The sequence below is a fragment of the Oncorhynchus gorbuscha genome, linkage group LG06 (assembly GCF_021184085.1).
Source record: "Oncorhynchus gorbuscha isolate QuinsamMale2020 ecotype Even-year linkage group LG06, OgorEven_v1.0, whole genome shotgun sequence".
Classification (NCBI taxonomy): Eukaryota; Metazoa; Chordata; class Actinopteri; order Salmoniformes; family Salmonidae; genus Oncorhynchus; species Oncorhynchus gorbuscha.
The window spans coordinates 63,825,549-63,853,267 of NC_060178.1; the positions used below are offsets into that span (position 1 = coordinate 63,825,549).

The window sequence follows — 27,719 nt, forward strand, 5'->3', positions numbered from 1 at the left end:
TGCTGACTGCAGGAATGTCCACCAGAGCTGTTCCCAGAGAATTCAATATTAATTTCTCAACCTTAAACCACCTCCAATGTTGTTTTAGAGAATTTGGCAGTACGTCCATCTGGCCTCACAACTGCAAGCCACGTGTAACCACACCAGCCCAGGACCTCCACATCAGGCTTCTTCGCCTGCGGGATCGTCACGGAGGAGTAGTTCTGTCTGTAATAAAGCCCTTTTGTGGGAAAAACTCTTTCTGATTGGCTGGACCTAGTTTTGGCTCCCAAGTGGGTAGACCTATGCCCACCCATGGCGGAGCCCCCGCCCAGTCATGTGAAATCCATAGATTAGGGCTAATCTATTCATTTCAGTTGACTGATTTCCTTGTGTCAACTGTAACTCAGCAAAATCTTTGAAATTGTTGCTTTTATTTTTGTTCAGTATACATCCCACAGTTTGGGCTTGATCTGATTTATCTCTAGAGAAACTCCATTGTGCTCTCAGAAAAAAACAAAGAAATGGAATTCAAATAATTGAACATGTGAAGTCAATTTTCTTTTTTTTAAACCAAAAAAAGAACCAAAATGTTGGGTAATTCCCCAGAACTATCTACCATGCTGCTCTGTGTTAGTGGTGGGACCTTATCTGTTATTGCTTTATTGACCTCTGTCGCTGTTTACTCCCATGATGAACTGGGAATGGAAACGTGCAGGGAGCCCACTGGCTTAGTAACATAATGACAGGGCCAGCCTTTTTACTTCTATTCACATGACTCCATTTAATTGCAGAGACCGACCAGGTATTCCCTGCAAAGGAGTGTGTAGCATAAACCTTGCCGATTCCATTTTTTTAATCCTCTGCAACATATTTCGAATAAGCAATTTCCGCAATAGGCATTGACCTCCTTCCCATTCCCCCTTTGCCACGTTCTTATTTGTTTACTACAGTTTTCCTACCGCTACCTGAGCCTAACCCCCAATTGTGGATTAACAAGGCTGGCTGGACATTGTGCCCTGTGCCAGGCTGTCACTCACTGCCACCTCTAGGGACCCGCAGAAGGAGCAACCAGGCTACGGTGGCACCTCTCCCACACTCGCTGCTCTTATTCCCACTTACCTCCTTGTGCGTAGTACTGCTTGGCTAGCCTTGATCTAGGGCCCTGTGTTGCACAGTCATGTGACATACCTGGATTTGAACCCTTTTCATCAAACTGTCACCTTTTGTTGTCAGATGGTTCAGGAGTATCATTTTTATTTTAGTCATTTAGCAGACACTCTTATCCAGAGCGACTTAAAATTGGCACAGTTATCTTAAGATGGCTAGGTGAGACCACGTATCACAGTTGTAACAAGTACATTTTCCCTAAATAGTTATCAACAAAGTCTGTGCTAGTAGGAATTGACCAAAGTAAACAATAACAAGTTGAAACAGAAATCATACTCCGCTGGTCTTGTAGAAACAGTAGAGGTCCCTTCCCAGCTATAAATGGAGACCATAGCTTGAATTTTCTTTGGTGCAATTCTCATTTCTGAATATGGTTTAAAATACAGAATAAAATATTTCTGTCACATGATTGCGCAAAACACAGGATCCTGTCTATTACACATTTTACTGTGCTGCTATTGGAGGAGCAGGAGACTGGGAACAGGAGAAAAGGGGCAAGGTAGAGTCTTGTTCTTGTATTGAAGCTGCCAACAGTGTCGGTGGTAGGAGAGGAGTCGCCGCCGATGGCACTCTTATCTGGTAATTCTACGAACACTAATTTGTCAAGTACACACGGCAGCGTCGCTCTCTCTCATCTCTTCCCTTCCTCCCTCCTTCCCAGAAGCACAGGCCTCTTGTTTGAGCTCTCTCTCATTTCCTTTTGGTTTCTCATCTCATTTCAAACCTGACGCCACAGGGGCACCGCTTTAGCCGAAGGTGGGCCTGAAAACATGTCGCTGCGCTGTGATTGGATATACAAACAGATTATGCAGCCCGCTGCTGAATCCTTAGCCGTTTTCTTTCCCCTTCCACTAGATGGAGTGACACTACTTGTGACGTGTTCAATTATGCTAAATCAATGGCCACTTGGAGATTAATCATTACCATTTTATTTCTTATTGTATAACTCATGCAAAAAACATAACGAGCACAGTATTCATATTGCTATATTCGCTATGCAATTTTATAAATGTCAAACAATCAATTTGATAATTTCATTTGTTTTTTATGTTGAGATTGACATCTGGACGGTATAGTGTACAATCCCAACCATGAACTTCATCCAGAGCAGTGTCATCACACGCCGATTACAGCAATCTTTCTGGGAAGCCTCCAAGAGCTTTCCACAACTGGATTGTGCAGCATTTACCTTTAAATATATATATATATTATTATTATTATTATTTTCAAAATTATTCAAGCTCTGTTTGGTTGTTGATCATTGCTAGACAACCATTTTTCTGGTCTTGTCATAGATTCTAATGCAGATTTAAGTCAAAACTGTAACATTCTACTGTCCTCTTGGTAAGCAACTCAAGTCCTTCTTTAGCTCAGTTGGTAGAGCATGGCGCTTGTAACGCCAGGGTAGTGGGTTCGATCCCCGGGACCATCCATACGTAGAATGTATGCACACATGACTGTAAGTCGCTTTGGATAAAAGCGTCTGCTAAATGGCATATATATATATATATATAAGTGTCGATTGTCCTGCTGAAAGATGAATTCATCTCCCAGTGTCTGGTAGAAAGCAGACTGAACCAGGTTTTCCTCTAGGATTTTGCCTGTGCTCCATTACTTTTTTTTATCCTGGAAAAACACCCCAGTTAATGATTACAAGCAGATCCATAACATGATCCAGCCACCACTATGCTTGAAAATATGAAGAGTGGTACTCATTAATGTGTTGTATTGTATTTGCCCAAAACGTAACACTTTGTATTCAGGACAAACATTTAATTGCTTTGCCACATTTGTTTTTGCAGTATTACTTGAGTGCCTTGTTGTGAACAGACTGTATATTTTGGACAATTTGTATTCCGTCAGGCTTCTATTTCACTCTGTCAATCTAGTATTGTGGCGTAACTACAATGTTGTTCCATCCTCGATTTTCTCCTATCACAGCCATTAAACTAGGACTGTTTTAAAGTCACCTTTGGCCTTGTGGTGAAAACCCTGAATGGTTTCCCTCCTTTAGATGAGGTGGTCATTAAAAAAATCACTATTGCGCACACTAACTTTTTAAGCAAAAGTGAACTGTTAACTTATTTAGACTTGCCATAACAAAGCGGTTGAATACTTATAGACTCAAGACATTTCAGCTTTTCATTTGTAAAAACAAAAATACAATAAAAACATAATTCCACTTTGACATTATGGGGTATTGTGTGTAGTAGACCAGTGACAATCTCAATTTAATCCATTTTAAATTCAGACTGTTACACAACTAAATGTGGATAAAGTCGAGGGGTGTGAATACTTTCTGACGGCACTGCACATATAACTAGGAATAAAGTCTCATAATAAACAGTACCAGCAGCATATGTGATGAGTCAAAGTTAGTGCAAAAAAGGTCAATGCAGGTAGTCCGGGTATCTATTTGGTTAACTATTCAACTAACTCTGTCTTATGGCCTGGGTGGAGAAGCTGTTTAGGGACCTGTTGGTTCCAGACTTGGTGCATCGGTACCCCTAGTCTATGACTTGGGTGGCTGGAGTCTTAGACAATTTTTAGGGCCTTCTTCTGACACCGCCTGGTATAGAGCTCCTGGATGGCAACCAGTCAAGGTGCTCTCCATGGTGCAGCTGTATAACTTTTTGAGGATCTGAGGGCCCATGCCAAATCTTTTCAGCCTCCCGAGGGGTAAGAGGTGTTGTGGTGCCCTCTTCATGACTGTGTTGGTGTGTTTTGGACCATGATAGATGTTGAATTATGACTTTAATCACAACAAGGTAGACATGTACGCTCTGGGGTCTCATTTTCTGTGCTTCTTGTTAGCGGAGTGATGCGAATTGCTCGCAACATCTCCCTATCAAAATTAGTCCCCCCCCAAAAAATGGCTGGTGTGTTGTTACATTGACAATAATAACAGTTTAGGCTTAGATAACATGGCTCGGGTGCTCAGGGGGCGCTCTGTGTTCTTAATGCTTGGACTTCTGATTTGAGGACTAGCAAAGGCTTTATACTTTCAATGCTTGTTGCACATGCATTATGTATGCAGCTAACCCTCGACTGGTTCTCAACTCTGGAGTGTCGTATTTCAGCATCACACTTAGCTTGATGTAATATTTCAACCTGCTCCACTTTATGTGATTTCTAAGTAAAGTTGCGAATAGAGTACATGAGATGCCTTCCCCTTGCCTTGTGGCTTTTTGGATGTCGTCTCTGAATTGTTTATGCGTTGTTGCAGCCAAGAGACATTTCAGGCCATCATGTCTTGGCACTTATTAGGACGGCTCCACTGCCACATTTTAATGTTTTGATCCCATTCTCTTTAATGAATTGGGTTGTTCCCTAAAATGAGCCCCTTTAAGTGGAAATTGTGTACAAATAAAGAATTTTAAAAGCCTGTTTGTATTAAATGAAGTACCCTTTTTAATATAGACGACATGGAAGAATTCAATAAATCTGACATGTCCCTCTGTGCATCCTCTGACTTCTAGGAAGTGTTTTAACCCACTTCAATCCAACTTTTCTCCAAGTTTCGCTGTCATTATCAAACCTTAGTTATTTTGTTGCTTTGACAGTTATTTATGAAGATCATTTATTGCATGTTATTAGTGATTCATTTTAAGGAAGAAAAAAAAACCTGTTCCACATTTTCAAGTCAACCTTTTTACGTGAGCTGAACTCTTGTTTCAATATGGTGAAACTATTCCTTTTTACGTTTTTTAATATATTTTTTAAAACGCATTGAACATATAATACTCAAATCCTAGTGTAAAAGCAGGTGAGCTCAGCTGGTTCTACTCTTTCAACATTTTCTGGTGTTTTATGATAAAGTAAGCGGTGTTGAATATTACACGTCAGACAGGCTAGACATTTTTTTAACAATTTAAATTTTTTGTGAAGCTTGCATTCAATTGCCCCGCCCTGTTGCACACCTCAAGCTTCCATTCCCCCTGTCACAAAAGGATTTATGGCTGATATAAGATGACGTCGTCAACCCTGTTACTTTATTTGGTCCTTAATAGGCACTTTATTTAACTTATTTAACATCTTGAGATGGGGAAGAGTGCATTTTATTAAGTTGAACGTGCTCTTTATGACAATGTTAACATTTGTTAAAATAAAACTTTTTTTGTTTTTTCCCCCCCACCAAGTTACACTTCTCAAAAGGCACCCAATTGGTGGAACAAACCCAATTTGCTTTTCACACTTTCCTCTCACTTGTCACTTTTTTTAGTCATATTCCTATCAGGTTAGTTAGCCCTATTTCCTGCAAGGGCTCTATATTGGGTGAGAGGCTATTGATGTTCTGGGGATAATTTTTCTCACAGATGCCCGCCCAACTAGACTGAGGAATGTTGTGATGAATATCAACATGTGGTGGTTACCGCTGCGAGCCAGTGCCATGCTCTTCCAGCTTCGATGAGAAGTGCCGTGGATAAATCCAAGGCGATTCCCCAACTTCTCTCGTGTGTCAGAAGCAGTTGTGCGCCCTGTCGAGAAGCCAATTAAACTTGAACCAAGCCACAGTGCGATGATAAATGTGTTTAGTATTTTGACTGTTTTGTGTCACTGACCTTCCTAGCCTTTTGTTAAACTGTAGCTTAGCCACGGTCTCAAGTTTCCCCTAAACCACAAAAATCCATTGTAAGACTATTTAAGATGTTAGCTATATGCAAAGAGCGTCTCTGTTTTGTCTCTGGTTGGTTGAGATTCTAGGTTTTTGGAGAATGCATCAGTGCTCCATCTCCTCTCTCTCGTGCTTTTTTTTTTTTTTTTTTTTTTCAACATGAGGTTGAAGGAATTGTCCATAGACCTCCAAGACAGGATTGTGTCAAGGCACAGATCTGGGGAAAGGTACCAAATAATTTCTGCAGCATTGATGGTCCCAAGAACGCAGTGGCCTCCATTATTCTTAAATGTATGAAGATTGGAACCACCAAGACTCTTCCAAGAGCTGGCCGCCCAGCCAAACTGAGCAATCGAGGGAGAAGGTCCTTGGTCAGGGAGGTAACCAAGAACCCGATGGTCACTCTGACAGCGCTCCGGAGTTCCTCTGTGGAAAAGACAACCAATTCTGCAACACTCCACCAGGCTTTTATGGTGGAGTGGCCAGACAGAAGACACTCCTCAGTAATAGGCACATGACAGCCCGCTTAGAGTTTGCCAAAAGGTGCACAAAGTACTACAATACTATTAGAAACAAGATTTCCATCACATCTGGTGGAAACCTGGCACATCCCTACGATGAAGCATGGTAGTGGTAGTATGCTTTGGGGATGTTTTTCAGGGACTGGGAGACTAGTCAGGATCAAGGGAAAGATGAACAAAGCGAAGTACAGAGCTCCTTGATGAAAACCTGCTCCAAAGTGCTCAGGAGCTCAGACTGGGGTCAAGGTTCACCTTCCAACAGGACAACGACCATAAGCACACAGCCAAGACAACGCAGGAGTGGCTTCGGGAGTCTGAGTCTCCTTGAGTGGCCCAACCAGAGCGCAGACTTGAACCCGATCAAACATCTCTTGATAGACCCGAAAGTAGCTGTGCAGCGACACTCCCCATCCAACTTGATAAAGCTTGAGAGGATCTGCAGAGAAGAAAAAGAGAAACTCCCCAAATACACGTGACAAGCTTGTAGCGTCGTACCCAAGAAGACTTGAGGCTGTAATTGCTGCCGATGGTGCTTCAACAAAGTACTGAGTAAAGGGTCTGAATACCTATCACATTTGACATATTCCAGTATTTTTATTTTTAATACATTTGCAAAAATGTCTAAGCCTGTTTTCGGTTGTTATTATGGGGTATTGTGTGTAGATTTAGGGAATAATTATTATTTGTCATTTTGTTTTAGAATGAGGCTGTAACGTAATAAAATGTGGACAAGGGGTCCCCCCTGTCAGTTTTCGCAAGCCAGCTGTGGTCAAGATGGATGTCCCGTACATTGTAGCTCCTTTTCTGTTCGTCTGTCGGAGTATCACAGATAACCTTTTTTTATTGCCAATTTAAAGTCTGGGGAGGTGCCCCTCCTATTGTGACTTTTTGTGTCCTTTATTTTAATCTGATGGACAGAATTATGGTTTTGCCTTAAAGGAACGAAGGTCATATCAGACCCATGTTTGTCTCTGCAGCATTACTGCTGCTGTTAGATTTCCTAACCTTGTTTTATCACCCATTGGGGGAAAAAGAGTCTTAATGTATTATTAGATTCTCAGTCCATCTTCTTTCCTTGCGCAGAGAAGGCTATTTTGTTGGTTCTAGTCCAAGTTAAATGATGACGAACAAGGGATGTACTTGACCGTGAGAGTACGAGGAGAATGGGGGGAGGGAGAGACACAGAGGAGGAGTTTAAAGCAACACACACACTCACTCAACACTGGGGACATTAGACATAAGGATAATAGTGACATCTCCCACATCAATCATACCAGTTGACCGGAGCCTAGCGGTAATTGGAATCAGTAGCGTGGGGATTTGGTCTCTGCTCTGGGTGCAGCCCACACACTAGAGAGGATTGAGGAGCAGATTAAAGTGACGAGAGGTCAATGTTAAAAATCTGGGAAAGGGACGTTGGGGCCGGGAATTCCAATATAAATGTAAAGCAGACTGGGTGCAAAAGTGTAGGGCCGTCCTGCTCCATTTGAGCACACCGTTGCTCTCAGGTGGACAGTGACACACGCGAATGGAAATGTCTGTGCCGTCACCGCAAATCTCTTTCCACTCACAGACCGGATATGCCTCTGACAATGATGGACACGGTCTTGGTTCAGCAGGAGTATGACTGTCCACGGACTGCTTAAAGCACATTTTAAGGGATGTAGGCCACAAGAAGTGACTTTTATGCTTTTCAGACAGCTTGGTAAACAATGTGGTTAAATACACGGGAGTACATCATCAGACAAAGGAGTGAGGACAAGGTTGCTTCCTCGGTGCTCTCTGCTAGATTTGTTCTAATCCATCAAATTGCCTTTGTGCTTCTCCAAGTCAGACCCGTTTTGAATACATCCTAAAAATCCTCTCTTTTCACCAAGGGATTATGTCTGGGTGTTCTTTTTATTTCCCCCACCAACTAGGAACACAACCAACCAACCAACCACACACAAAGAAATCTAGCACATCCTTTTAACCCGGTTTCACGCTGTCCCAGGCCAGGGCCTTTCTCACAGCACAACCACGTGGAACCAGGTTAGTTTTTTAATGGGGTTTTTGGGTCGCCGAGTGCACCTGCCCTCTGTCTCGCGCAAGCCGCTCACAAGGGAATGCAGGGGCCTAGCTCAGCAGGCTCGCCACCACAACTCAATGTTATTTAAACTTCCATTATGGGTATGAAGTGGGAACTGTCAGTCCTCGTCATGCGGATGAGGGGGACCTATACTGTATGGAATCCCATCACAATGAAGAAGCTGCAGGACAAACAGCTGGGCCTGCTCCTGTCACAGCCACGTCAGGATTATTCCCTCCCCGCAAATCTAATATGTCTCCACCTCTTTCTCTCTCCTGCACTCCCCCTTTTCCTTGGACCACAGCATTCGTAGTGGATTTTCCAATCTATCACACTCCCTGACTCGTCCTACATTCTCGAAAATGACACCCTGAGATTCATTATTTGATTCAATCATGTATCTGGGAACGTAAGTGAGGGGGTTGCTCGGCCCCAGTTTTCCTTTTAGATTAGCTTCCATTGGTGACTGCCCTCCTGACTAGCTGGCTCTGCTTCATTTCAGGGCCTGGAACACAGGGCTGTTTTTGAGATGCGTTCAGGGACGTGAGTTGGTATTGGACAGAAGTCGGGCTCACGTTTTTGTTTGTGAGCAGTTTAAATTGAGTTCTGGACATTGGTTTTGGCCGCCTGAGGGCTGTTCCTAGTGCGTGCATGTCATTTGTCCATTCCTGGAACTCTAATCATATTTAATATCCCTTTTCACTAGCTTTCTGCTCACTACAATCCATCTCTAGTCATGCTGCTCCTCTCCTTTCTCCAAGTGCAATCTGGAGTTCTCCGACCTGCCCCCATCTATCCCGTCACACACACACACAGGTTGACTCAAGACCATGTGACGGATACTCTTGTTATGTTCTCTCATGTACTCCTATATTGAATTCTAAACTGGTGTCTTGGAAGCCAATTTCGATTTGTGTGTGTTTCTTCAGATGTGCCAGCCCAATTTGGATTTACAGCGATGCGTAGTTTGATCGCAGGAGAGGTCGGAATTATGGGTGTCTTGTCTTTGTCTATGTTTTTATTGGGATTGATTCCAAAACAACCCTATTACCATGTTTCTCTTGGCTCTCACTTATGCACTCTCCAGTCTGAGTTGACCTTCCTCCTTAACGCCCTGGTTCCTGTGTTCTCTTCTCCCCTCAGTACTTGACATGGCTCGCCACGTGCCCCTGTACCGGGCGCTGCTGGAGCTGCTGAGGGCCATCTCCACCTCCACGGCCCTGGTGCCCCTGCTGCTGCCTCTGTCAGGAGACCCCAGCCAGGAGGAAGAGGAGGAGGGAAGCTCCGAGGGACAGACGTCTGTGGGCATGCTGCTGGCCAAGATGAAGACCTGCGTGGACACCTACACTAACCGCCTCAGGTGGGGACTTAAACGGACAGAGTAAGAACATACAACACAAGCAAAGAATAAAGTCTTACTGCTGTAATCAATGTAGATTGATGGTTTCCGCCTCTCCCTGGTCTCTAGACCGTGAGTCATCAGCAGTAGTGAGCCTGTAGACCTGACCTGTGGGCCTGTGACCATCCATTATTAATCACAGCCCCAAAGTCTGCAGGAAGTCCATGTTATTCTGCTTCAGCGGCACAATTAACAGTTTGTGTAAATGATCCTTAACCCCCTCCCATATATCTCCCCCCACCATCCAGCCCAGTGCTGAGCTTTACGCAAAGACCGTAGCAGGACACTTCAGAGGAGCCGAGGCACTGTTAACCTCTTCCTAGCCTCTACGCTAGCTACACACATCCGCCCAGTGCGCGGAATCCTCAGTATTCCGTGGGATCCCATCCGAGGAGTCAATATTTAAAGGATGTGAGCCATGTGTGGTTAGCCGTGGAGACATATCAAAACGTTCCAGCGCATGTACGATTCCCACAGACATGCATGTCTCCTCGCTGGTGGCATGTTATGAATTTAATGCTCCAGCGGGGTATTAATTTCAGAAGGCACAGCCCCTCCCTCTTGAATGTCCCACCAACAAACATGCCAGGACCCATGACAGTTGTTTTCAAATGTACAGCAGAATAGCCACCCTGGGAGACTTGACTTGACCTACCTGGTGGTCTGTACCCCTGCTGCTTATCAGCAACACAATTAGGATTACTGTCTGAGGGTGGTCCAGCATGAAGCTGTGGTTTCTTCAACAGTGATGGGGGGGGGGGGGGGGTAGCCGATACGGAGCCGATAGCCCTGCTATCGGCTCTGTCAGGCCCCAGCGATAATGCATTCATAAGCATCATATCCACAGGCATTACATCAGGCTGGACTCTGAGGGCTGAGGTCCGGACACACCGAGAGAGTTCTAATGAAAGCAGGGCCTTGGGGCGGTTGGGACAGCTGGGCATCCACAGCAGAGCGTTAGGCATTCTCTTCAACTGTCTCTCCCCATCTGTGTCCAGCCTGCCAAGGCATGTGTTGGCCGCCTGGCCTGCAATGGAATGAAATGGCCGATGAGGACGGGGAGGGGGGGGGGGGGGGGAGTTGGTGACAGAAGACCTTCGCTGACTGTCCTTGGTGGAGCAGAGGGGCGAGAAAGGGGAGGGAACTTGGCGGCTGTTCAACTTCACAAAAGGTCATGTGGAAAGTGTCTTTTTCAGCCACCAATCAGCAAGGCCGCGGAATCCATTCTCCTCTCAGCTCCCACTGCGTTTTTATGCACAAGGTTAAAGGACTGTTTTAACGTCCCTCGTGTATTTCAGCCACCTCTGGGGTTTTCCACTTAACCCAGGAGTTTTGATGCAGGGACTTATTTTAATTTTAACTGGGATGAAAGTAGGGAGGTTTTTTCAATGTCTCTGCTTACCTAGTTGTGAGCGCCAAATTATTTATGCTGCAAGTCTTCACAAAACTGGTTAAAGTATTCATGGCACCTGGACAAGAGGAATGGTGTCCTTGCCACTTCGTTACATTTGTCTGAACATTGGGTCAGATGGTCTTTGCTTCTTGGTTTTGAGGCTTCACCGTTGGATGCACACCCCTTTAACAGAGCATGACAAATACTGGGAATGGGTATATCAATTTTGCTCCAGGATTGTGGCTCACTGGGCAATATGCTCCTTTTCAGATGGACATGGGTATCATCTACAGAACCGCCCGAAATGTTTAATTGTTGCACTGTAGAGCACTCCTTAGGACCAGTGAACATTTCTATTCCCATCAGTAATCTTGTCGCCTCAGATTTCCTTCCGTGATTGACTGCAATGCAAGTAAATTAGCGATATATGTCACTGCAGGCAGGGATTATGTTGATTTACTGAACTCCTCTTTTTGTTATTCAGGTCAAAGAAAGACAAGGCAAAAGGCGTGGTGAAGCCTGATAGCTCAGACCCAGAGCCTGAGGGCCTGACCCTGCTGGTGCCTGACATCCAGAGGACGGCTGAGATTGTCTACGCTGCCACCACCAGCCTACGGCAGGCAAACCAGGGTAAGGCTGGCCGCACACACGTCGCTCTCTGGCCTAGGGCCAAACCATGCCGAGCAAGGGGACTATTAGTCTGGACCCTCCTTGGCTTTTTTTTACGGACATTTATTGTAATACGAAGTGACACAGTAAAATGTTAGCCCGTGCCTTTTTTAAAGGTTGTCTGGTTTTGGCTCTTTCAAAAGATGTTCTCCCCCTTCCCCCTTGAAATTCGACTGAATTATTTCAGCAGGTCCCAAATGTCTTCCCAGTCTACATTTTTCTCGCTACCTCTCCCTTTTGTCCTGTGTGTTCTTGGGACAAGGACAAGAAAATGGGTCTCTTAAGTTTAGTCTCCACAAGTACAAATTCCCTGGGCTGTCATTGACTTGGAGCCTTTTAAGTCTCAATTTTATCTTAATCATGGAAACGCGTCCTGTTTTAGGCCTGAACATCCCTTACCCAACTCCAACCCCAACCCCACTCTGTCAGTGACAGGTTAAAAGTTAACCCGTTCCTTTACATCACTTTGATACTAAATAGAGACTTTTTTGTCCTATTGTGGCCACCTGTTGTCCCACAGGCCCCATGCAGCCCTTCTGTCCGTGTCCCAATGGTGCAGGGAGACCCATATAGTGCAGACAGTCACGAGAAGGACAGGAGGGTTCGGTAGTGAGAGGGCATCGGGTCATAATGCCCGCTGTCAGGGAGCTCCTGCCAACCGATGCATCTGACCTATGATTGACTGTAACACCCCCCAACCCCCCGGTGGCTCTCTCTATTTGGGGATGGGGGCGGGAATGTTCAGATCAATGCAGCCGTCACTTTACACAAGGAAATTCACATGATAATGGCCACTGGATTCATGTTCCAAAAGGAAATGGGCAGCATAGAGGGCTGGACCGATATGCATTTTGTTTTAATTCGTCTTTTAAAATGGCCCAGCGACAGGCTTACGAGGAGGCGGGCGTTTTAAAAGCTCTGTTCCTACAGCCTAGTATTAGACTGGTTAAACTGGGAAACTGTTCCAAGAAATATTGATATCCAATGCTAACGTGCCAACAGAACTGAGAGTAAATAAAGTATCGACGGTCCCCCCCTTGCATCCTAAGTCTGGTCGTAATAGGCCAGTAAAATGCACCAGTAATTTAATGGGAGGTACATCTGTCCAGGTAGCAGTAACTAAAGCAGAGGATGAGAGTGGGGCTGGGGTGCTATAAATAGACCGTTAATTATGTGAATGCATTAACTGCTTTCTATCCCGTCTCTCGACTGTCGGTGCGAAAATTGGTGGCCGTTTCCATTGTCATTTGTCTTGGACATGGTTTAGCTGTCGACAAGACCCAGAAGAAATTGGAGGGTAAGGGGGTGGGAGAATCTCCCAACGGATTGCAGATTAATTCATCAATATGAAGGTGAAAACGTAAGCCGGGGATGACAGGGATGACTTTGAACCTGCCATGGTACCAAGGTTGTCTTTTTCTTTCCCTCCATCAGAGAGGAAGTTGGCCGAGTCCTCGAAGAAGGCAACAACCAGACCCAAACCCATGTCCATCCTACGCTCACTAGAGGAGAAGTACGTGGCCATCATGAAGAAGCTTCAGTTTGGTGAGTGCTTTTAAGTTTCTGTGTGTTTGTGTTCAATGTGTGGTGTACAGTTGGGCCAGTTGTGGTTTGGTGGGTACCGTATGTTGGAAATGTGGAAATGTTTATTTTCAAGGCAGAGGAGGAATGCTTAGGCATACTAGAGGCAGGGCTCTTCACTCTGTCGGTTGGTCCCTCCCTCAGTGCACGTAATGCCCAGAACGCAGCAGCAGCAGCAGCACAGCCCCAAACCCCCTCCTACCCCTTTCTGAAATGATAGATAAATCAGTCCTGCTGCTTGTCTGCAGGGAGGAAGGTATTTTCTGTCTGTCACTTCTCATCCTGCCACGCCGTGGTTGATTACGGGACTTTTGTTGTGCCGCAATAGATTTTTTTTGCGCACGGCACACGTCTAAAGTAACCGCAAGTGACATGAATGTAAACGGACTTGCTCTGGCCCAAGTACAAGAGGGAGACGGTTGACGAGCCACGGTATCAAGGCAGGAACCCCGGTGTGGAATATGATTAAAGGACATAGGGGTCATGTCATTACTGAATAGAGGTTTTACTGCCAGATACATGTATACTCGTTCATCCAAGTGGGAGGATATTTGCATGATATGCCAACAGGATGTTTGTTTCATGCCTTTTATTCTTTTGATGTGTAGTGAACCATTTTGAAAGTGTTTAAACCTTCTCTCCAGCAGTCCCAGTAGGTATTGACATTAATACCTGTGTTGGGTCTCTCCCTGACAGACACCTTTGAGATGGTCTCTGAGGACGATGACGGGAAGCTGGTGTTCAAGGTGAACTACCACTACATGTCTCAGGTGAAGAACGCCAGCGACGCCAACAGCGCTGCCCGCGCCCGCCGCCTGGCACAGGAGGCCGTCACACTCTCCACCTCGCTGCCCCTCTCCTCCTCCTCCAGCGTCTTTGTCCGCTGCGACGAAGAGCGACTGGACATCATGAAGGTACAGATGTATACGGCCCTGTCCTCTACGGTCCTCTGTGCTGTACCATTTACACTCAGTCACACGTCCCGTTCTCTTAGGACTATCTTGCACCTTCAGTAATCAATCCACTTGATTTGATACTGTACATACCTTTCAGCATGTCTTTTACAAGCCCAAACCACCTAGCCTATCATTTCCCCTCTCCGTTGTATACATGCAGTACTAGCCACTCACATTTTACGTAATCATCTGTAGAAGTGATATCTATTCAAGGTGTTTATGAAATGCCTTTACCGGAGACCCCATCTGTCTGATTCAGAGATGATGGCCAGCTGATGATGATGATGATGATGCTTGTAAAAGTGAGCAGGGTGTTTCCGGGACTGTTCCAGTCAAATGGATGCCGTTTGGGACACGAAAACCGCAGGACTTGCGCCACTTGCGGTTGTTGCAGCAGGGGGGGGTTGGGTTTGTTCTGTTGGGGACTCTGCTTCTCGTCTTGATAGCCTATGGCTTCGCATTCCAATGCCGTCATTGAAAGTCTTACTCCTTTTCCAATCACGTTTAATACATGGCCCTGGCCCCTTTTCTAATTACTGGCAAAGTCTCATTTGGTAAATGTCAAAACCCTCGTCTGCTAGGGTTCTATTTCTGCCGAGAACACAACTTTTTCCTTAGCAGCACAAGAACGGGCCACAAGTTGATAGAGGCTGGAGGACGTGGTGGGACATTGTGGATGTCTAGTGACCCATCTGGGGTTGTTGCCCCACTCATTTCAAGTGTCCCCAGAGAGCTCCTGTCCGACTGGCATAGTTTTAAAACTAAATAAGTTAAATAAATAAATAAATAAAATACTGCCATAAACAGTGTATGATTCTTTCACCGGGAGCGGTAGCATCAAGCCATCTTCGTAGACATTATTAGCAAAACCACTTTCTCCAGTTTCCCCACCTACTTCTCTGGGAAGCGCACTAAAAGTGTCTGAATGTTAATGTCGAAATATACTTACCGCCCGAGTGACACTTGGTGCCCTCAAGCTATCTTGCGAGCGCTCTGCTGGTTTGGATAGGCATGCTACTCCTCACACCTGACGCTGCTGAGACAGGGGTCAGTCAGTCGGTGTTTGACTCTCATCCTCCCCACACATTCTCTCCCTCTCTCACACACACCAACTACCTACCTACAGTGTGTCCACGTCCTCTTTACCGTCACACGTCTTCCCGTATCTTCCTACCTCTCTCCCCCGGATCAGTGATTCTTTGATTTTTTAAAATTTATTACTAACTATTGTGTCTTGTTCCTGTTCCACGCTGCCTGCTTCACTCTGCCTCTACTCCTCCTCCCCCATCAGCAAGCTGCTCTCTTCAGCTGGCAGTGTGGCCAGCTTTCCCCCCTCCTCCCCTCCTCATTCTCTCCTCTTCAGCCGGCAGCGTGGCCTGCCCCCTCCCCATTCCCTCCTCCTCTACAGCTGGGAAAGCCTACCTCCCTGAAACTTCACTCAGACACCTTGTTTGTTGATGCAAGAACACAGGACACTCCCAGGATCTCCCCCTCTCCCCCTTCAGGGATGAAAGGGGATATTCACCGTTTTGATCTCACAATGTGACAGCTGTGTAGAGCCAGCCGCACCCCCTAACCAGCCATAAGCCTACTCTGCTGCTTCTCTCTGTCCTTTCCCTCTGCCCATCTCCCATCGGTTTTTAAATGTTATTTAGCCGTGATGGTGATCTTGGGGTGTGCAAACAGTGATGAGGTTTTGTTATGGATATGTAGATATATTTTAATTTGGCCTGTAAGGACTAGCAGGCCAGCCTGACTGGGCTTCACTGTGGCACAGCCTCGGAGTGCCACTGCCAGAGACAAAACGGAGCACAGGGACGGTCATCTTGCACCTTAACGTCACTGAAAGCCGTGCGTTTCTAGCCAAACCCCATTCTATCGCAAATTGCTGCATAATTTGCGTATTTTTATAAACCATGTTGCGGGCCTTTTTAAACTACTCGTTTTTGGTTTGGTAACAAACGACCTTGTTTAGTCATGTTACCTGGCTAGCTAGCTAACATGGTACCATTTTGGCTATGCACACATTTGGATTGCACAGGAAAAACAGAAAAGGGATACAGAGCCTACTCTAAGAGATGCTTATGCCTACTCAATGTAATTCAGTCTAAGGTAAATCTGAAGGGGGGAAAAATCCATCTGATGTTCCTTAAATTCTGTTTGGTGTCTAACATTTGGGAGCAGTGTGTGGGAGAGGGATTAAGTGTGTGTGTGTGTGTGTGTGTCTGTGTGTGTGTGTGTGTGTGTGTGTGTGTGTGTGTGTGTGTGTGCGTGTGCGTGTGCGTGTGCGTGTGCGTGTGCGTGTGCGTGTGCGTGTGCGTGTGCGTGTGCGTGTGTGTGTGTGTGTGTGTGTGGAGAGAGAGTAACACTTTGAACACACCGACAGCATCCTTGCGCAAAATAGTACGCAGCATCATCTGGATATGTGTGCAACAAAAGTTCAACGTTCGATAAATCCAACGTATGCACCACACCGAATGCACTGCAACTGCCTCTGCAAGGTGAACGCAGCGTTTACATTGGAAGGCTGTGTGTAAAGTTGTCTGAAGAGTCTGATAAAGATGGTTTCATATAAACCTGGTGTGTTTCCCCTTTCCTTACACAATGAAAATTCAGATCATTATGCATTTATGTTCCTTACTACGTTCCTCATGCCCAATCACAGGTAGGCATTTGGATATGAGTAAATCAGTTATTTTCTGCAGTAGCCCTTTGTTATACAGTAAAAAGTGCAGTGTTTCCCCTATTCTAAATTTTAGCAACGCCGGGCCGTCACTGCTATATAGTTGCCACCATTCGATTACGGGATCATCTAGAATTCCAAAAATGGCATGGGGCCCTCATTTCATTTTACGAGTCACTCAGATGGCATAAGAACATTACATAATCCATGGCAAAATGTGTATTGCTGGAAGTTAGCTTTAAAACAGCTAAATTGTCTCTGCGGCCTCTACAGTTTGCGGTCGGAGGCCACCCCCACACCCTGCCACCCCAAACACCCTGCCACCCCCACACCCTGCCACCGCTGCTCTAAAAAAAATCCTTCGGGAAACGCTGAAGCGTGACGTTAAATTCAACGTGTTTTATTGAGTAGAGGTGTGAATATCAGGGTCAAGGGTATTGTGCAGAAAGTATACAAAATGGGAACAGGCGTCCTGGGGGACGGAGCAAACCCCAATGTATCGCAATACTACTCAGTATTGTGAGACTTGGCCTGGTATCACGTCATTAGCTCAATCTTGGTGTCGTGACAACCTCATTACAGTTTTCTAGCAGTTTACACAGATTTTCTGCGTGTTTCTGTGCATATAATTTTTTGGGGGCCCTCACCAGTTTGCATCCCTGGCCCTTCCTCCTTGGTCTAGATAGTGTCTCTCTGAGCTTGGCCCCCCACAGAAACTCTGAAAGGATTTTTTGTTTTAAAAAGCCCGAACCAAATGCTCTTGAAACGAGGTCTCGGTGCAGTGGGTTTCAGATCAGATTAGCCCTCCGCTGTCAGGGCCTTCTGCGAGCGGCTAATGCAGTAAATCACAGCCCCCCCATTCGGGCATGCCATCCTTGAGGCTGAATACCTGTGACTAGCTAATAACCCGCTACTCAGCGCGTGTGAGCAAAGAACAGAGCAGAGCGGGGAGTGCGGTCTACCTCCCCACGAGGTTTTCCCCTGTATCGATCAGACCGAGCCACTTATACAGACAAAAGGTCTTTAGTTCCTGGTCACTGAAAGCACAACCCTTTTTTGATCCTTTTTGGGACCTTCCCAAGCCTGTTTGTCTGTCTGCCGTTTCTTTTATTTCACTTCCTGTGGTCTCCTTGATTGATTAGCTAGTGTGGAAATGAATTGGATTTCTATAATAGCCACGAGATATTCAGGCAAAAAATGCTGTCCTTTTGTGTCAGCCACCTCCAGTGGTAATGGGTTTGTTGAAGAAAAAGGGGGGGTAGTGAACTGTCATTAACCCCTTGTGGTCTGTGTGTTGCAGGTTCTCATCACTGGCCCGGCAGACACGCCGTATGCCAACGGCTGCTTTGAGTTTGACGTGTACTTCCCCCAGGACTACCCCAACTCCCCGCCCCTGGTCAACCTGGAGACCACCGGGGGACACAGCGTGCGCTTTAACCCAAACCTCTACAACGACGGGAAAGTGAGTCCCATACAGTTACTCAGGGTTAGGGGGTTGGTGAGGAGTTGGGTCAACAGCCTAGCTTTTAATCAACAGTTTAAATGTTGGGGGTTTGGTTCATTTATTGAAAAATGTTTACCGTCCCTTCAACTTTTGGCTTTCCACGAAAAGATGTCAAATTTGAGTGTATATTCAGCACCAGTCTGTCCAGAGTGATCCCTCTGTGGCACCATCAACCTGTTAACCTCACAGCTTGGAGTGGACAGAGCGAGAGCTTGATTTGAGTAGCCTTCCCTTCACACTAGTTTATTTTTGGTGTGTTGCCAAAATGAAAAAGAAGCACACTATTTCCCCCCCTCTCCCCTGGTGAAAAGCTGTGAAGGTGCTGGAGCCTGCCTCATCTGTTCTTCCTCATTAGGAAGACTCTGACAAGGAACATCTATTTTCATAATGGAAGGAGACAGCTGCTCTAAGAATTACTGTGGGCTTTCTACAGCAGAGGTAGCACTCTGGTGAGGGGGCCAGGGCAAACTGCTTCTCAGCTTTCCCTCTGATTGAGGGGTGGATGGGTAGGAGGCAGGGCCTGTGGATGTTTACCTGACAGTCATTCTCTCGTCTTCAACCCTTGATCTGTTTCTGTCTTCTCCAGGTGTGTTTAAGTATCCTCAACACCTGGCACGGGAGACCAGAGGAGAAGTGGAACCCTCAGACCTCTAGCTTTTTACAGGTGAGACAGAAATCCACTGCACTATACCTCCACCACCCTTTCTTGGGTCTGTGTTTGGTTGTTTCTGCTCCATCAGTCGTTGGTGATGTTTGATCACCGGCCTGTGTCTGTGACCACAGGGTGTGTATTAAAAGGTGGCTGTTTTGACAGATGCCATGAAAGATCCTCCATATTGTAAAGCCATTCATAGAGTTTATGTTGGCGTGTGTGTTGTTTTTAATTTATTTAACCATTATTTAACTAGGCAAGTAAAATTCTTATTTACAATGATGGCCTACCTCGGACGACGCTGGGCCAATTGTGCGCCGCCTTATGGGACTACAAATCACGGTCGTTACATCCTGGAATTGAACCAGGGTCTGTAGTGACGCCTCTAGCACTGAAATGCAGTGCCTTAGACCGCTGTGCCACTTGGGAGCGCAAGGCAATTCCATCTCGACACCTATCACTCTGAGCTGGGCTGCTAAGGTTGGGCTGCTAAGGGGTTTTATCACCAGCTTTATCGTTGACTGTCAGTCTGTAGTCTGTGTCACACTGGTAGAGACCTCGGGGCAAATCTCAAATAACACCCTATTCCCTATATAGTTCACTACTTTTGAGTAGTGCACTTGCACTATATGCGAAATGGGGTGACATGATTGTCTGAAGTAGTACACTGTATATGGTATATGGTGTCATTAGAGCAACAGCCCTTGGGTCGGAATAGACGAAAGTACCCACAAAACACCAGTCTCAATGTCAACAGTGAAGAGGTGACTCCGGGATGCTGGCCTTCTAGGTAGAATTGCCCACGAAAAAGCCATTTCTCAGACTGGCCAATAAAAAGAAAAGATTAAAGATAAGCAAAAGAACACAGACACTGGACAGAGGAACCCTGCCTAGAAGGCCAGCATCCCGGAGTAGCTTCGTCACTGTTGACGTTGAGACTGGTGTTTTGCGGGTACTATTTAATGAAGCTGCCAGTGGAGGACTTGTGAGGTGTCTGTTTCTCAAACTAGACACTAATGTACTTGTCCTCTTGCTCAGTTGTGCACAGGGGTCTCCCACTTATTCTATTCTATTTGAACTATTCTGGTTAAGGCCGGTTTGCACTGTTCTGTGAAGGGAGAAATACGCAGCGTTGTGCGAGATATTCAGTTTCTTGGCAATTTCTCGCATGGAACAACCATAATTTCTCAGAACTAGAATAGACTGAGTTTCAGAAGAAAGTTATTTGTTTCTGTCCATTTTGAGCCTGTAATCAAACCCACAAATGCTGATCCTCCAGATACACAACTAGTCTAAAGAAGGCCAGTTTTATTGCTTCTTTAATCAGAATAACAGTTTTCATCTGTGCTAATATAATTACAAAAGGGTTTTCTAATGATCAATTAGCCTTTTAAAATTATAAACTTGGATTAGCTAACACAACGTGCCATTGGAACACAGGTGTGATGGTTGCTGATAATGAGCCTCTGTATGCCTATGTAGATATTCCATTTAAAAAATCAGCCGTTTCCAGCTACAATAGTCATTTGCAACATAAACAATGTCTACACTGTATTTCTGATCCAATTTGATGTTAATTTAATGGACAAAAAATGTGCTTTTCTCTCAAAAACAAGGACATTTTTAAGTGACCCCAAACTTTTGAACGATAGTGTATATGGAGCAGAAAAGCTGTAAAAAATAAATAAAAAATAAAGATATTTGTCTTCTGAATGTGGGAGGGAAAGAGTCTGTTTCTGTGGATATTGATCTGGCAACAAGCCTAGCTAGAGTCCTTTAGAAATGGTTCCCTTTTCTAATTCCCTCATTTTCAGGGTTGGAGAGTTCATAGAGATGTCTCCATTGATTATCATTCTAGTTGGTGTCTGCCAGATCAATAATGGAAATAGCAGGCTGAATGGCGACATGGTGGAATGAAGTCAAAATCAGCCGGCCCTGATATTGGTCCTGATATCTAGTTGCGGTGAGCAGGTTGGGGAAGGGTGGGGGCTAGGAGAGGGTAGAAAGGTCACCAGGGTCTGAGTTAGTAGACAGGGTCCCTTGGCAGTCACACAGTATCAATTTCTTCATCTCCACTGATGGTTGAGGAAAGGATTGGGGTAATCTAGATCTATTGTTAGGCGGACAGCTACTTGACCGTCGGGATACATGCTGAGTGTTGTCCAGCTTGGCCTGGCAGACGGGCAGGCAGCCGTCCAGCTAGTGTCTGGCTCTGTGGATAATATATGCTGGGCGGTGTGATGGAGCGAGCCGTGTACCCAGTCTCCTTGAGACAGCCCGGGGTATTAATTGAATTGTTAATAAAGATATATTGAAGGAGGGTGAAAAATCATGCTTTTGTCTGACGCTCCCTTAGTGTCCCTCTGCTGCGTTGCTCATTGTGGTCTCTGCAATGTTCTCACCTATCCTCCTGCTTTTGTCTCCAACTTTTCTTGCTCTCTTACCGCACTTGCTCCGCCTCCTCTCTCTTTCCCCACACACCCCCTTCGGTAACATTCCTACAAGTGGCTGTATGTGTATTTTGCAATGATCAAAAATATTCCATTAACCCCCCCTCTCTCTTCAGGTGCTGGTATCGGTGCAGTCTCTGATCCTGGTGTCGGAGCCCTACTTCAACGAGCCGGGCTATGAGCGCTCACGTGGAACCCCCAGCGGCACGCAGAGCTCCCGCGAGTACGACGGGAACATCCGTCAGGCCTCCGTCAAGTGGGCCATGCTGGAACAGTTACGCAATCCCTCGCCTTGCTTCAAAGAGGTGAGCTGTTAAATCTCTTTTGTCCCTAACCCCCCCCCCCCCCCACTGGCCCACGCCAGTGTTTAATGGCCCTCAATTCTACTGTAGTATCGTTCTTTGTAATGACAAAGCATTACGCTCACCATGCTCCCATGTTACAGTAGCAACCAGCCTCTGCACACACAAAAAAACGGCAGATAAAGCACAATAAATTGTCTCCTTTGGGACGATATTAGGACCGTGGCAGATAATAAATTCACTGTTTACTATTTCCCAGGTAGATCATATCGCTCGTTTTTTACTTTCCTCCTGTCCTTGACACGGGCCGTGCAGGCTGATAGCGTGGCAGATAGCGATCAGTCACCAACTCTGCCTAGAGGGAAGGGGGAGGGAGGGGAAGATGGTGCGTAGAAAGAGGGCGGGGGGGGTAGTGAGAAGCGTTGGGAGGGGAAGAGGGCGGGGGTCTAGGGAAAGAGTGAAGCAGAGGGAGTTTGGGAGGGAGAAAGTAGAAAGAGGAATGGGAAGATGGAGGGACAGAGTGAAGCAGAGGGACGTAGAGAGGAATGGGAAGATGGAGGGACAGAGTGAAGCAGAGGGAGGTAGAGAGGAATGGGAAGATGGTGCGGGGGGCGGCAGGAAAGAGTGAAACAGAGGGAGGTAGAGAGGAATGGGAAGATGGAGGGACAGAGTGAAGCAGAGGGAGGTAGAGAGGAATGCGGGGGGCGGGGGGGGGGGCGGCAGGAAAGAGTGAAACAGAGGGAGGTTTGGAGGTAGAGAGCAGTAGTAAAAGAGAGGAAAGAGGTGTTTCTAATGAATTCCTCCTTGCTGGGGAGGCAGGTGTCAGCATCTCATACGCCCCTGTGTGGGTGCTGCTGTCTGATGGCGGGAACCAAGGGACCACAGACAGATCGACACCGCTCCAGTTTGGCTCCTAACGTGCTATATCTACTATATCACTGCGAACAGATAGAAGTCAGCCTCCGATATTCCACACACTCTGTTGCTTCTATCTCCTCTGTCACAGTTCATGGGAGCTTCATGACACGGCAACTAATAACTTATTCATAATGCCATTGGCATTGGCTTCGTTGTTCACCTGTGTGTGTGTGTGTATGCACGCGCGCACACAGCCAACATCGATTAAAATATTGGATTCTGGTAATGTAGTCCTGGATGAAAACACGGAATTAAATTAAGATCCTAGATGCTTGCTGCTCTGCCAAGCAACCTCCGCTTTGCCAAACAGTAATGTATTTTCCGGTCTCTCTCTACCTGCAATCAGAAAAGAGAGGACGTCTGTCTGTGGGTCTCAACCTGAGCCTCCGGACCAATGTTTTCCTTCAACTAGACATTATTTAGCAGGCCGTCAGACGCTGGTGATTAGCCCTGTTAGCTGGCTAGGCTGGGGAGACAAGAGTGGGGATGTGGAATTTTGGAAAGCACTGCCATGTCCTTTCTGTCATTTGTATAGAGAGACCGGGAGGGAAGCCAGACTGAAATATTATGGAGGCTAGTGCAGAATCTATTGGCTCCGTGTTACTCCATTTTATAGATCTAGAACCATACCCGTCTCCCCCGAAAAAAAGATTTACGGAATTACCTAGAGAAATGCATCAAACCAGGAGAACACATTGACAGAGAAGAATCAGATGTATAGTTTGGGGAATAGTTCAAGACAATTGGTCTCCATGTTTAAGTTGATCTATTGAGGTAGAGGTACCGTTGAAGTACAGTGTGTGTGTGTGTGTGTGTGTGTGTGTGTGTGTGTGTGTGTGTGTGTGTGTGTGTGTGTGTGTGTGTGTGTGTGTGTGTGTGTGTGTGTGTGTGTGTGTGTGTGTGTGTGTGTGTGTGTGTTCCAGACACACAGCCAAAACCGTGTCACCAGCTCCCAGTATTATCCCATGCTCTGTGTAGAAGAGTGGCGGTTTCTTTTTCGGGTCCCAGGGACAAAATGGTCAGCTGTAGCATGGTATAGCAGCTGTTGTAATAAAACAGGGTTCTGACATCAGTGGCTCAATATGAAATGGACCATGGGAGCTGGGAAAACCAGCATGCCTCTACAATACTGCCCGAGTGCCCTCCTGAAATTCAATTAGGCTCATGTGGCACTCCTGAGTTGCCCTTTTCTCATCTAAGCCCATGGCGGAGACAGACGGAAATACTGTCCGCAAACATTGGCGAGCTCTACTGCCCTACAAAGGCGAAATGTGGAAACGACGAATTTGGTCACAAATCTTTTGATCTGTTGTGATGGCCAGGTATATTGTCTGATTTTAATGTTTCTTGACACAAAAAGAAGCCAGTCGATCAGAAAACATCATGAAGTACCAGAAATAGCTTTCTGTCAGATTCTGCAGTTACATTTTTGACTTACTTTGCCTTTGTAGGAAGTATAGCCGTGGCACACGCATACAGTACTATCGTCTCTGTTTTGATGGTGCCCCGAGCTCAGCCTGGTCTCTTTCCGATCTCAGGTGAACCGTGAAAGCGGTGACTCCATAGACCTTTATTTTTGTGGCCGGGGGATTATGTGTGAGATTTCCAAAGTTTTTTATGCCCTATTTATAGTCTGAGATGGAGAATAAAAAGCAAACTTGAATAATGCAGCAGGAGATTGTCAGGTGGTATTAGGAACAACAGGTCGGCCGCTGAAATATAGTTCCCAGTGTGTGTGAGAGCCGAGGGGTGAGTAGGTTATTAGGGGAGGCGGTGCTGCGGGTGACATCCAAAACCCACCCCTCCAAATCTCAGGAAACGAGTGTTTTCTCTCCTCAGGAGCTTAGCGAGACCGACACCCCTGTCAGGCCACACAGGGATGGAGCTCATTACCACAGGGCTATCCACTGTTGTGTGGCAAGAGTACCACAGTATGAGTCATAATACCCATGAAACCTAGTGGTCAAACAAAGGTTTCCAATCATTTCCACCATTCTTTTTTTCCCCATAGGTGATTTTAGAAACACTTAAAATAAGGGCTGTGTTTCGGCTTACCCTGGCATGACGTTTTCATAACCCTGTAAATCTCTCTTGGACAAGGTGACTTACCAATATATTCGGCTGGATTTAAATAAAATGCTAATGTGGCTATCATGAAGAACTACAAATGCCATGATCTGGACGAGACTGCTGAATAGAGGCAATGGTAAGAACCTCTGGATTAACTATATAATGTTAGCTACATTTAGTAATTTATTCATTACATTTAGTAATTAATAAATTGGCCAAATTTCATTAAATTGACAATTCTGTGAACTGTCTCCTGAAAGTTTGTTTGAATTGACACACTACCTGGGGCGGCAGGGTAGCCTAATGGTTAGAGTGTTGGACTAGTAACCGGAAGGTTGTTCAAGTTCAAAGGAAGTTCAAATCCCCGAGCTGACAAAGTACAAATCTGTCGTTCTGCCCCTGAACAGGCAGTTAACCCACTAGGCCGTCATTGAAAATAAGAATTTGTTCTTAACTGACTTGCCTAGTAAAATTAAAATAACAAAGGTGTCAGCTAGAGATGTGCAGGAGCTTGCAGGGATTTGTAGTCTTGCATGATGTCTACTTTGAATGATGCTAATTATCATTTTCGAAACTGAATATATATTGATTAAATTAATCTTGTCCGAGAGAGATTTACATGGTTATCAAAACACCATGAAAAACCGCCAGGGTAAGCACACATAAAACACAGCCCATATTTTACGTTTTTCTAAAATCCCCTATGGGAAAGATGAAAAACGATTGGAACCATTTCCCTGTTTGACCGCCTGATTTCATGGCTATTACGACACTTCCACTGTGGGGCTGTATGGTCATGAAAAGGGGTAAGTTATGGAAACCATTAAGAGAGGAGCGTGTTCTTGTCCTGACCTCTACCAGCCCTGACCAGGTGTATTATACAGTGTGATTGATTCACGGTTCATGGACCTTCCAGAGCAGATGGAGCTAGCTTCCTTGCGTGTTCATTTTTCATGTAAACAAGAGGAGGATGCATCAGTGGCGGGACCGCGCACACGCACACTGAGAGAGAGCAGCTCGCACACCCTGTCAAGGAAATTAGTCATTGTGTTGAGCACACTCCATTACGGTGCATTATTGATGGGTTTTAACAAGACACCTCTGCCCAGTGGGACCTATCGAGGCTGGGGGCCTTGACTCCTCTCCTCTCTCTGTGTAACTTGCTAACCCAGCACAGCCTGGTTGAGAATACTGCTTTGTAGTCTAGCTGGAGGAGAGATAAGGCTCCTGTGTTGGGTTTCGTGACTGAGAGATGGGGAGAGGAAGCTTGCCCGGTTTTGGACACACACGGAGCAGGGAATGCCAAGAGTGGAGGAGCGATGTGCCACAGCCACCGGGGTTTCCATGGCTACGCTGGGAAGGAAATTGATCATTGCCCTAATCTCCCTCCCATGGCCCAATTCTGTGGCAGCGACTGCTTGCCTCTGCAGATGGGAAGCGTGTCAGTCAAAAGTGACGAATGGGGGCTTTTAAAATGTCACTGTTTAGTCACCAGGATCTGTGTGACTGAGTAGGACCATGTCTTTGGCAACAGGGAGAGATTCCACAAGCGTGCCACTGAGCGTCTCCTCGTCTCTGTCAGGATGAGGGGGTGTCCGGGGCGATGATTGACAATGCTGACATGAACACAAACACATCGCTGGACTCGTTGTGTCTATGTCAGCGTAAATAAACCTGAGCTGTCTTTCCATCCAGAGGCCAAGCCATGCCATCTGCCGTGCCGCCTTTGCCCATTTGGAAAGGAGGCCATTGTTCCCCTCTGCTGTGCCCTCCCCCGCCCCCTTACCGGTGCATGAATTACTGCTGGTATATGCTCACCTAGAAAGAATGGGGAGGGGGGTTCGAGACTAGGCTTGAGACCACCTCCCTAGCAGTTGACTATGGAGCAGATTTGAGTTCTTCTAATGCTTATATACTGAACAAAAATATATACGTTGTCTGCAGTTGAGGCCAGCTGGACGTACTGCCAAATTCTCTAAAATGACGTTGGAGGAGGCTTGTGGTAGAGAAATGAACATTCAATTATCTGGCAACCGCTCTGGTGGACATTGTTGTGGTCAGCATGCCAATTGCACGCTCCCACAAAACTTCTGACATCTGTGGCATTGTGTTGTATTACAAAACTTTATATTTTAAAGTGGCCTTTTATTGTCCACAGCACAAGGTGCATCTGTGTAAATCATCCTGTTTAATCAGCGTCTTGATATACCGCACCTGACAGGTAGATGGGTTATCTTGGCAAAGGTGAAATGCTCACTAACCGGGATGTAAACAAATTTGTGCTCGACATTTTAGCGAAATAAGCTTTTTGTGCGTATGGAATGTTTCTGGGATTGTTTTTTCAGCTCATGAAATATGGTGCCTACATGTTGCGTTTTATTTTTGTTCAGTATAGATTTTCTTACCCATACCTTCTTTGGTACTTTAAATGACATTGCATATAATATAGCTAATTAGCCAGGAAGTCATTGTGGATAGGTGCGTATTAGCAGCAAATGAGCAATTACCTTATCATATATGCACTCCTAATTTGGTAAGATTTCATTGATTGGAAAGGTGAAAGCAATACAATACATGCATAGTGTTCACCAATCCAGCCACATAAGATCAGTGATCAATGGCAAGTAAGAAATGAAGTGAGGATGCATTTTTAAGGTAACGTTACTTGAATGAAGCCCAACTAATGACTTACCCCATAATCTTCTGCTTGAAGTAGTGATTTTCACCCCTCCAGAGGTTCCTGTTCTCTACTCGGTATGAACACTGAGAGGGGAGGCTAAAGTTGAGGC

At 45.8% G+C, this 27,719-nt stretch overlaps 1 protein-coding gene across 1 annotated transcript in view; it reads left to right on the top strand.

Moving 5' to 3' along the window:
* LOC124038225 (baculoviral IAP repeat-containing protein 6-like) overlaps positions 1-27,719 on the top strand; it is a 135,782-nt gene that overhangs the window by 102,350 nt on the left and 5,713 nt on the right. Inside the window, 7 exon segments of the mRNA XM_046353819.1 lie at positions 9,497-9,713; positions 11,630-11,775; positions 13,249-13,359; positions 14,092-14,309; positions 18,335-18,496; positions 19,125-19,202; positions 21,757-21,945. Of these exon segments, the coding sequence (XP_046209775.1) occupies positions 9,497-9,713; positions 11,630-11,775; positions 13,249-13,359; positions 14,092-14,309; positions 18,335-18,496; positions 19,125-19,202; positions 21,757-21,945 (1,121 nt within the window).